This window comes from Nelumbo nucifera, chromosome 4 (assembly GCF_055504915.1).
Source record: "Nelumbo nucifera cultivar China Antique chromosome 4, China Antique-T2T, whole genome shotgun sequence".
In the NCBI taxonomy this organism is placed as follows: Eukaryota; Viridiplantae; Streptophyta; class Magnoliopsida; order Proteales; family Nelumbonaceae; genus Nelumbo; species Nelumbo nucifera.
In genome coordinates, this window is record NC_142652.1 from 8,204,717 (window position 1) to 8,216,832 (window position 12,116).

Below are 12,116 nucleotides of genomic sequence, written 5' to 3' on the forward strand. Positions count from 1 at the left end.
AAGGCAAGTTGGCTAAAGTTGCTTTAATCAAAGTAACTCTACCCCCTAGGGAAATATATTTTTTCTTCCAAGTTGTCAATCTTTTTTCGAACTTTTCCACCACCAGGTTCCAGAACCTACTTTTCTTTGGATTTGCCCCTAAGGGAAGTCCTAGGTAGGATAGAGGCCACTGAGACCATGTGCAATCTAACGAGGCTGCTATAAACTCCATCTCCTCTCTACTCAAATTTATTCCCACAACACAACTTTTCTCAAAATTTATCTTCAAATTTGAGGCCCTCTCAAAGTGAATTATCAAATCCTTCAGATTTCTTACCTTCGCAACCTTCACAAAAGATTATTATGTCGTCTGCAAACTAAAGATGGGTTACTGAAACTCTATCTCTACCTATTCTCCACCCTCTTAAGGATCCAGCCCTATCCGCTTCTGAGAGAAGTCTACTAAAAGCATCAACAACTAAAGTGAATAGGAAAGGTGACATGGGGTCACCTTGTCTCAGACCCCTGCTAGCTGGGAAGAAACCGTTAATTACCCCATTGACTAGGATGGAGTAATAGCAAGAGGAAAGGCAACCGTTTATCCATTTGCACCATCTATCCCCAAACCCACACTTTCTTAGCATGAGTAATAAGAATCCCCAATCCACTAGGTCATAAGCCTTTTCAAGATCTAGTTTACAAACATAACCTTTACGACCCGATCTCCTCATCTCCTCCACACATTTATTTGCTATTAGGATCTGATCTACTATTTGTCTCCCCTGAACAAAAGCTCCTTGGGCTTGGCTGATAAGACAAGGAAGCACCTTTTTAATCCTCAAAGATAAGACCTTAGCCACAATCCTGTATACACTAGTCACCAAACTAATAGGTCGAAAGTCATTTGGATGCTTGGCCTCTTTCTTCTTGGGAATTAAGGCTAAAAAAGTAGCGTTAACTCCATGACTAATAGGAAAAGTACAACCAGAGGCTGTACAATTAAGGAACAAAGATAGCACTCAAACTACAAAACCATTGGGAGATACAAACAGGCTTTTAAAGTCAAAAAGAGAACTGTAAAAAGAACTGTCAACTTTTAGCTGAATCGAAGACCAGGGAAACAGCTTCCCCACAATCTTCTGCCACATTTCCTCTTCTTGACAGCTTTTGTTTTGAAATATCCTTGAGTTTCTTTCTTGCCATATCGGCCATAACACAGCACCTGGAATCAGATACCATAGAACTTTCCCTTTCTTGCTTAGACCTTGTACCCTCCAGTTGTTGACAAAATCAGCCATTGATTCTGGGCAGCAACTTCTGATTGCAAAAATTCTGAGAGTCCTCACCCATATTTTGTGAGTGAAGCTGCAATGCATATCCTTTTATCTTCATCCACTTTTAACTTTCTCTGATCCATAACATCAATATACTTACCAAGCAGCTATAAGCGCTGTTTTTCAATAGGCTATAAACTACACCTAACACCATGCTAAATTATTAAGTTGAAACTTTGGACAGCTACTAGGGAAAAAGCTCCCCAGCATGGACACTTCCTTGATACCTGTACAAGGATATTTCTATTTTTAGTGTAAATTATGTGTCTGATACCATGTCCAGCTGTTTCCTTGCTACGTCCAGGTAACACATGCGTGTGCATGTTGGGTTTTATGGTCATCAGTTTCAAATCCTATTGGAATTCATAATGTTGTTTTCATGTCTGACTCTGTTCTTATTGGAATGTGTTATATGCATATGTAGAGGTACATTTCTGTGAAGACAGATGCTAGCCTCACAATTCTGGTCATCAGGGGCCTTTAGATAACCAACATGATCCCTTCTATTTGTGAAAAAATTTCTGGTTGTGTTTTGTACTTTTGAATTGTGATTTTACATCTCTGTTACACAAGGCACCTGATGCTAGTGTCATTCTTCTGTAAAACATAACACATATTCTGTAATAACATTTGATGGTTCTAGTTGTCTGGATTTTTTAGCTTGCAGACCTGCATATATGCACTTTTCTGCTGAATCCTTTTACAAGTTGGTGCATGCATCCCTTCTTATAGTCATTGACCTTATTAACAGGAAGAAATTAGGAATGTTATATCTGCATTGGAGACAGATCTGGTTAATGAAAGTGAGAGGTCTACCAATGCACTCATTCAAGTTGAGAAATATACAGAAGCAAGGAGGGAAATGGACAGGAAACTAGACACACAGTATCAACGCAAAATGTAAGATCTCTTTATTCTGCTTCTCTTTCAATGTCTTTATCCTTTAAAGTTGGTATACTTCTTTGAAAATCAGGTTATGGAAAACCTATCTACATTAGTATAAATGACCAAGTTCAAGTCTCTTAACTCACATTTCTTTAAAATGTGTGTAATAAAGCAATATATACATTAAAGAGGCACAAATAAATGCAAATAAAGAGATGGGTTAATGGCAACAAGGCAATACACATAAATAAGAGGTCTTGGGTTCAAGTCTTTTCATTACCATCTTGAAGTTTCTATTCATCTCGTGATCCGGGTGGTTTCATAAAATTGGGACCAGTTCACCGGTTTCTTTGTTAAATTGGCCGGTCATCTGGTTTTGGCCAGTTTTTCATGAATAATTGTTTTTAGGATTTGACCAAGGCTCAAAGTATCCATATGATATGCCCCATATCAGGTGTGTTGTATTGTATTGGCAGGTGGCCGATACGGCTTTTCTAAGGTATTTTGAGAAAAACCCTTTTTTAATAGTTAAATAGCATGAAAGGGGCATCCTCTATAATTTTGACAAAGAAACTAAAAAAATGATGTGTGAGGTTCAAAGTACCCAAACACCCTTTCCAATGTTATCGGGGTGTATTGATACTTTGAACCATGGGCATGACTGAACCGGCCAGTGGCCTGGGTAACTGTGCAACTAGTCCAATCGGCTTGTCCAGTTTGCTTCTCTAAACAATGGCCTTAACTACTGCATACCTAATTACCTATAACACAAATAATTTTATTTTTAGGAAAATAGATGCTATTATTATATTACACAAAGCTATGAGTATATAACATAGAATATATTGGTAAACTCTAACTTTGTAATCTGTCACATAAATGGGATTGTGAACATTCAACTCCTTATTGAAAAAAAAGAAAGATCGGGAAGGAAAGAGAGTGACATTTTGATGTAGGATCTTATGGCAATTTGGGTCCCTCAGGCATAGATGGAATAATAAGAGATAGGGAAGGAAAGATAGTGGCATTATTTTCTAGGCCTGTAGGGGTGGGTGACTCTCTAGAGCTGAAATTTTAACACTTGTTCAGTGGCTGAGATTGGCAAAACAGTTAGGCTTTCGGAATATGGAAGTGGGGGGTGACTCGAAGGTGTTAGAGTGCTTACAAGCAAGCAGTTTGGGGATATGGATTCACAGGCAGACTTTGAGAGAAATTAGAAGACTTACAAGAGTGGTTGGTGTCTCTATTAAGTGGGTGAGGAGGACTGCAAATAGTTTGGCTGACACTCTAGCCAAACAAGGGATCAACAGGGGAAGATTTATTCTGGGCTGAGTTGTAGTTCTTATCATAGTTCAGGTTCTCTAATTCCATGGCTGGAACCAGTGTACCTTTTATTAAGTTCTAATCAAAGTTACTGCTTCCTATAAAAAGAAGTAAAATTAACTTCTCATAAAAATAAAGTTGAACTGATGAGTAAACTATCCTCTTTTATCTTTAATGGTAAAGTCAATTAGTTGGGGATATCGAACTAGAACCAAATGTAGAACTAGACATGAAACTTTCCATAGCAAGATGAAAATAATGATTAACTGCTTACAAGGAAATGCTGAAATGGTTAGGACATACATGAAAGTAAGTTTGACCATTGTAGGAATTGGTGGTAAATTATGCCCTTATCAAGGGAATTGATGATAGACTAAGTGAATGCAACATCAATTGTTTGCTAAATGATGCAGATGATTAGAAATCCTTGTCATAATATGGTAAGAAGAAACTAAAGAAAATGATGAAAAAGTCCTAGAGGTTGGCCGGACAGCCAACTTCAGCTGGCCAATTTGAACAAGCTAGAGTGCTCCAAATTTGAAGTTTTAGAATGATGAAATACTCTTTAGGTACTAAATTTCATGCCAAACAGATTCCTAGATGGTCTGTTTAAAGAGGCATCTTCAAAGCTGATTTTCTACACCTGTCAGAGCTGGTCAAGGCCAAAGCCAATTGTTTCATGAGTGGGCACCACATCTTGAATCACCCTAAGATAGTCTTTATAGTTCAATATTAATGTCAGTTGTGCATGTGGTTAGTGAGTTATAGTAGCTCTTTTAGTTATGGAAAAAATAATGTCATTTTGTGCTTTTCTTTGTTTATTCAACATAAGAGTATTCTTGAGTAAATTTGATAAAACTTGATGGGTTCATAACTTGATTGACCTTGTTAAGGTGAATGTAGTACATTGGGCATTGTCATGTGATGAATTTAGAGGCATAACCAAGGATGATGTATCAAGAGGGTGACAAATTGTAACAAGATTCTCTATTAGAAGACGGGAAAGGGGTGCTGAATGGCTAACACTGGAGCCTGGGAAAGAAATTATATTTTGATGGGTGCTGTTTGGGTGAGCCAAAGTGGACACTTTGTGTTAAAAAAATGCCGAAAGTTGCTTCCATATCCAGTCTACCCCTCTCAAGACCCCAGATATCTGGGACCGACATTTTGTAATGACCTTTGGCTGTTTGGGTAATCCAAGGATATCTGGTATTGGAGTAAATGGCTGAGTAGGGATATTGAGGTGAACTACAGTTGGGTGAAGAGAAGCGCTAACTCAATGGCTGATGGGTTAGCAAAGAAAGGGGTGCTTAAGGGATCTATGTTTTGGGCTAATTTTTAGCTTTCTTCTTTGTTCCTTGTTGTGGGGGAGTTAAGATAGTTCACCTCTCCTTTCTTGTACTTAAAGTTTCACAAATATTATTATTTAATAGAGCATTTTGTTACTGATAAAAAAAAGGGACAATGGGGGAACTTGCTGATGTTGGCAATTCTATCGGAAGCTAGTGGTCCTGTTGGAAGGTTTAAAAGTTGCTGTTTCTCATGGCTGGACAGATCTACAGGTTGAAGGTGATTGTGAAATGATCACTGACTGGATGAGGCTTAGGCTTGGAGCTGAAGCCAATTGGACCTTTGGATTCTTATGGAGACAGACTATAGCTTTGTGCTATCCTAAACTGCTCATTAAGGTAGAGACCCAGAGCTGCTAACAGTCTGGCAGACTCACTTGCAAGTTGAAATCAATGGGGTTTCGAGTGATCAACTCTTTTGGGGATCACCTGTGCAGGGATCAACTTGTAAAGCGTTTTTAGTGAATTTGGGGTTGGGTCAGCATAGTTGGTTTCTGTATGTTGTAGTTATTTTTGATACTTTAGAAGCACATTTACATCATGGAAATTGCAGCTTAATTATTTTTTTTGATTTTGTTAGGGCCTAACTCTCCATTCGTAGAGTTTTTCGTAGGGAATTCGGTCTCTCCTTTTTGTATATAGACATTTTTGGGAACTTATAGAAGCTCTGTGGCTTTGATGTACAGAATCTCTTTGTAGTTTGTACAAAGCTAGTCATACTAACTGTTGGACAACAATGGATAGAATCTTTCTACAAAGGATGGATTTTATATGTTTTTTGATATCTAATACACCATAAGCTACACTTTTCAACAACAACAGCAACAATAAAATTGCAGCTTATCTTCCCACCAAATGACTGTATTCTAGTGGTGGTTCTTGAATTGCTTAATCACTTGTTGCAAAAAAGTTGAGCTGAGACTTTTGTAGCATTACTGTAGTGCAGAAGCACTGGATAACCACTTAATTGCTGTCCAAAGGGATCATGAACACAGATCCCAAATAGAAGAAAGGAGAATAAGAAATGATGCGGCTTTTGAAGAGGCCAAGAGAAAGGAAAAGGCTCTCCAAGAGGAAAAGCTGCGCCAAGAAAAAGCCAAAGCAGAAGCAGAGGTTAGTAATGGTGCCATTACTTTTAATTGATGCTTGCTTAGATTTTTTCCAATTCTCTCTACTATAGCCTCAACTGAATTTATTACTGCACCTATAAATTTAATCTTTCTTCATTTTCAACATGGGGATAATCATGTTGTAGAGAGACTGGGCCGAATGGGCCCTAGTGTCTATTTTATGTTTCAGTAGTAGGCTATTTATTTTGTATGCTAATGGGCTTGTCTTATGGGCCTGTTAACTTCTTTTTAAGTTATTTTAAGTTTATGCTTAGCTGGATGCCCCACTTAAGGGCTGATTTGTAATTAACCACATTAGTGAAGATTAATAAAAGGATTAGTGAGGGGAGAGATGTGATTGAACCCTCTTCTTCTTCTTCTTCTCCATCCCCTTCTTCTGTTCTGCTGTTTTCTTCGTCCTTTCTCACTTTTTTACTCCTTTAATCAAGTTTTTAATCAGATTTAGAAGTCAGATTTACTTCTTGGTATCAGAGCAAGTTTTCCCTCTTTTTTCTTTTCTCTTTTCCCATACACCCTTCGATTGGGAGTGTGTATGGAGAGATAATTTCCTGATAAATCAGAGAATATTTTTGCTTAGTTGGTAGAGTGTTTGGAGAGTTAGAATCTGGCTGAAAATTGGTAAGAAGTGGAGTTATAATTTTTTGCCTAAAACCCTAGTCGACTAGAGAGCTTTCAAGTTACAAGTCAAGGAGAAGATTTGAGTGTGGCGCCCAGGACTTGGGAGGTGTAGTTTGATCTCTAGAAGTGTGCGGCTGAGACTTGTAGGTGGTTTGGAAGCTTTGGTAGGATGGCTACCTCTTCTCTCTTCCTTCCTGACAGCTGGATGCAGTGACACCCTAGTTTTTAAGTCTCCAAGTACTGTATTGACCTCAGTTAAGTTTATATAAACTGAAAAACTGTTTTTTTTTTTTTTTTGATTTTTGTTTGATAAATGGAGCATTTCGGAAGTGAATTGAAGCATATGCTAGTATCTGTGGTTGGCCCGGTAGATTCCTTTTTGACTGGAGTGACCACAACCAAGCTAGATGACACCAATTATCTAGCATAGGCACAGTCTATACGGATTCGTGTCTGTAGTAGAGGTTGATAAAGTTCAGATCTGTAAACTTGTAGCCTTTAGATTAATCAAGGAAGAAAAAGAAAAAGAAGGAAGAAGAGAAAAGAGAGGAAAGAAAGAGGAAGAATGAGGGGAGAAAACCTGGTTTGAATTGAAGAGAAAAAAACTGTTCTCCTCATTCGGCCAGGGTGTATTAGCCTTTCTAATTTACATGGAAATGACCATTCTACCCTTATTTAGTCAACACTAACACCCCCCTCAAGCTGGAGAGTATATATCATTATAGTCCTAGCTTGTTACATATGTAATCCACTCTTGCCCGACTCAACCCTTTGGTGAATAGATCTGCCCATTGGCTTCCTGTGTTAACATAAGCAGTACTTATTACTCCACTAAGAACCTTCTCTCTCACAAAGTGACAATCAACTTCTATATGTTTTGTTCTCTCATGAAAGACTGGATTGGAGGAAATGTGGACAACAGCTTGGTTGTCACATTAAAGCTTCATCGGTGTACCAATTGAGTACCCCATCTCCTGTAGAAGGTTCTTCAACCACACCAGTTCATAGGTTGTATGTGCCATGGCTTTGTATTCAGCTTCTGCACTGCTTCTTGCCACCATTGTTTGTTTCCTTCTCTTCCATGTCACCAAGTTACCCCCAAGAAAGGTACAATAACCTGTAGTCGACCTCCTGTCAGATACAGAACCGGCCCAATCAACATCAGTGTACCCTTCTATCTCAATTTTTCCTCCACTCTTGTATAGCAAACCACGACTAGGAGCACCTTTCAAGTACCTTACAATTCTTAGAACTGCATTCCAATGAGGGATCCGAGGATTCTGCATAAACTGACTCACCACACCAACTACAAATGAAATATCTGGTTGAGTGATAGTTAGGTAGTTTAGCTTACCCACTAACCTTCTGTGCCTTCCTGGATCTTCAAACTCCTCACCCGTATCACTACTCAACTTAACATTCAATTCCATAGGTGTTTTAGCTGGTTTGGCACCCAACAAACCTGTCTCCTTCAGTAGATCAAGGACATACTTCCTCTGGCACAAATTAATACCTTGTTTGGACCTTGCAACCTCTTTCCCTAAGAAATATTTTAGTTTGCCAAGATCTTTTGTCTGAAAGTGATCAAGCAAAAAGATCTTCAACCTATCAATCCCAAACATGTCACTGCCAGTAATAACAATATCATCCACATATACCACCAACAAAATCTTCCCAGGATCAGAATCATAACTAAATGCAGAATGGTCGACTTGACACTGCTTCATGCCAAACTTTTTCACTACTTCACTGAACCTTCCAAACCATGCACGAGGAGACTGTTTAAGTCCATAAATGGCTTTCTTGATCTTGCACACTTTACCATCCTCCCCCTGAGCAACAAACCCGGGTGGTTGCTCCATATATACCTCCTCAAGAAGATCACCATGCAAGAAAGCATTTTTGATATCAAGATGAAACAACAACCAATCATACATAGCAGCAAGGGAGATCAAAACACGAACAAAACCAATCTTGGCAATAGGAGAGAAGGTCTCTGTGTAGTCAATACCATATAACTGTGAATAACCCTTGGCAACCAACCGAACTTTCAATCTCTCAACACTACCATCACGCAAATACTTGGTTGTGTAAACCCACTTACATCCTACAACATGCTTACCAGGGGGAAGAGTGGTGAGATCCCACGTATGATTATGAGCCGGAGTGGAGAGTTCGTCTTCCATTGCCTGATGCCGCCTCAGAGAGATAAGGGCTTCCTGGACATCCTTAGGAACAGAGCTAGAAGATAACAACAAAATGAACTGTCGATGGAAAGGAGAGAGGTGAGAAACAGAAACATAATTGGAGATAGGATGAAGGGTACAACTGTGTTTACCTTTTCGTAGGGCAATGGGAAGGTCAAGATTAGGCACTGGGTGTAAGGGTGCTGCGGAAACTACTGTTGGATCTATCGGTGAAGAAGCTGGAGGGGCCAGTGCATGTCGATGCGTATACATTTGATGGATAGGTGGTCGTGCAGGAGGAAGTGGCATCGGAGGCGAAGACTTAGTTGCAGCTAGAACAAGAGGAATGGGGTTCGGAACAGGATCTGGAAGCGAAAGGAGAGTGGAAGGAGAAGAGACATTTGACCTAGAAAAGAAAGGAACCCCTTCAAAGAAGGTTACATCGAGACACACAAAACAACGCCGAGAATTGGGACTGTAACATTTGTACCCTTTCTGGGTCCTAGAATAGCCAAGAAAGACACTTTGTAGATCGTGCATCCAACTTGTCTAGTCCAAGGCCAAAGTTATGAACAAAGCAAACACATCCAAAAACCCGAGGGGTAAGAGGAAAAGGGGACAATGTAGGAAACAAAACTGAGAAGGGAGACTGACCATCAAGGATGGACATAGGCATTCGGTTAATAAGAAAACAGGATGTAAGCACAACATCACTCCATAACCGTTTGGGAACATTCATTTGGTGCAACAGGGACCGAGTGGGTTCTAAGAGATGGTGGTTTTTCCTTTCAGCTACCTCGTTTTGTTGAGGGGTGTAAGAGCAAGAGGTTTGATGAATAATACCATGTTCTAAATATTGTTGAAATGGTGTATAAAAATATTCTCGGCCATTATCTGAATGTAGAATTTTAAGATGGACACCAAATTGAGTGCAACAGATTTCAGCTTGAAACTTTTGGAAAATAGAAAATAATTCACTTCTTTCTTTCATAAGATAAAGCCATGTCATCCTTGAATAATCATCAACAAAAATAACAAAGTATTTCTATCCATTGTGCGACACTATTTTATTTGGACCCCAAATGTCTGAATGGACCAAAGAAAAATGACTCAACAAACGACTCTCCACTTTAGGACTAAAGGAAACCCGATGATGTTTTCCATACTGACATGACTCACAATCTAAAGTAGAAAGACGACTGAATGATGGAACAAGTTGCTTAAGAGATTTAAGAGACAGATGGCCAAGTCTGCAATGCCACTAGAGAGGGGAGAGAGATGAACCACCACCTCTGGAGATGGATGACTGAAGAGTTGTTTGATGAACCACCACCACCACCACCATCAAGGTAATACAGTCCACCGGTTTCATGCCCTCCACCAATCTTCATCCCCGTCTTGAGATCCTGAAATACACAAGATGAAGAATAAAAAATGATAGAGCAATTAAGAGATTTGGTTAATTTACTAACGGACATAAGGTTAAAAGGAAATTTGGGAACATATAGAACTAAAGACAAAGATAGTGAACCAGTGTTAACATCACCAATACCACTTATGGGGGAAGTGGAACCATTAGCAAGGGTGACAGTATGGGTAGTAGAAGACGAAGAAAGTGAAGAGAGCACATCTGGAGTCCCAATCATATGATCGAAAGCTCCAGAATCAATGATCCAATGGGAGGGTTTGGATGCCAGACAAGCCATACTTGAGTGGGCAAGTGTAGCTGTACTCGACTGAGAAGTTGCCTGGATTAACCGCTCATATTTAGTACTTGAAATACTCATCATCTCTTGTCCAGAGGCATCTGTAGATGTAGGTGTCTGACTGGTCTGTTGATTCCCTTATTCCATACCACCACTAGCCACTGCATGATTTGCCCAAGATGAAGGTGGACGATGCAGATCATAGCAAAAATTAACAGTGTGTCCCTCCATACCACAATGCGTACACCTCCTCGGACCATTATTACGTCCTCTACCACGAGCTCCCCCTGAATCTCGGCCTCCAACATGCCCACCACGACCTTTTGACTCTGATGTGTCCACCTCTACTACCACGGCCTTTTGACTCTGATGAGCAACACCTCTACCACCACGACCTCCCCCCTTGTCACCGCAAAAGCAGACCTGTCCGGTGTGGTAGGGTTTTTCGGATGTCCAATGGAAGTCCTTCGGAGACGGGCAAACACCTCTTCAAGAGAGGGGAGGGAAGACCCACCCAGAATTTGGGCTCTCACCGGTTCATATTCCTATTTCAATCCCACCAAAAATCTGGTAACATCAAGCTGTTCTCTCTGCTGTTGCTGAACTTTGACATCTGATGTAAGAGGGTTATACACATTCAGCTTATTCCTAAGATTCCTCAGACTAGCATAGTACTCCTCAAGACTCTGATTACCTTGCTGCAGATTAAAGTACTCTTGATAGAGTTGGTATACCCTAGTGGTATTGTCTTGCCCTGAGTAAAGTTTCTTTGCATGATCCCAAATCTCCTTTGTTGTGTCTAAGAACATAAAGTTCACACTAATCTTGGGTTCCATGCTGTTCCATAACCAAGTCATAATCTGTGCATCTTCTTGTTCCCAATCACTGTATTCTTCGGATTCAACTAGAGGTTTTTCTTCTTTCACATGTTTCACTTTTTTTCTTAGCTCTGAGAAACACTTCAACAGATTTGGCCCAAGGGACGTAATTTTCTCCATTCAGTTTGATGGAGGTCATTTGCACATTCAAGTAGTCAGGAGGGACCATAACAGATTTGTATTCACTGCTGTCTCCCATGGCTGCCGAAAAAAAATATTAATTTTTTCTTTTATTCACACTAATATGTTACCTCAACTCACCAACACCCACCACACTACACTCCTATAGTTGAGCAATCACCATTATCCCACAACACTTGCGGCTGACCATTGCTGAAACATCCACTGTCACAGATTTCAGCAATGGTAGTTAAACAGTCTCCTCCTCTTTCGGCACCTCACAAGAGACCACCACACACAAGAACATCATACAACACTCCACATACATTCGATCACTTGTCTGAACCACATGCCTGAACACAAATCACGATTTTACTGTAGCAACCCTCATCGGTCCATTAGAGGTTGCCCTACCAGCCACCTGAAAGAATAAACCACACTCAGCTAGAGGCATTAAAACCTCTAGAAGGAGAAAACGACCGCTCCTTTTCAGCCTTTTTGACAAACTCCAAAATCCCTAAGAGAAATCTGCAAAAACCTCAACTAGGGCATGCAGAGACTGTACAGATCCGAACCAATCTAATATAGCTTTGATACCATGATAAAGT

General features: G+C 40.0%; 1 protein-coding gene across 5 annotated transcripts in view; it reads left to right on the forward strand.

The window, feature by feature from the left end:
• Window positions 1-12,116, forward strand: part of GLE1 (nucleoporin GLE1-like protein) — a 98,025-nt gene that overhangs the window by 24,745 nt on the left and 61,164 nt on the right. For all 5 annotated transcript variants that reach the window (XM_088904529.1, XM_088904528.1, XM_088904530.1 and 2 more), the window contains 2 exons: window positions 2,065-2,213; window positions 5,812-5,983. In XM_088904529.1, coding sequence (XP_088760655.1) covers window positions 2,065-2,213; window positions 5,812-5,983 — 321 coding nt within the window. The remainder of the gene's footprint in view (window positions 1-2,064; window positions 2,214-5,811; window positions 5,984-12,116) is intronic.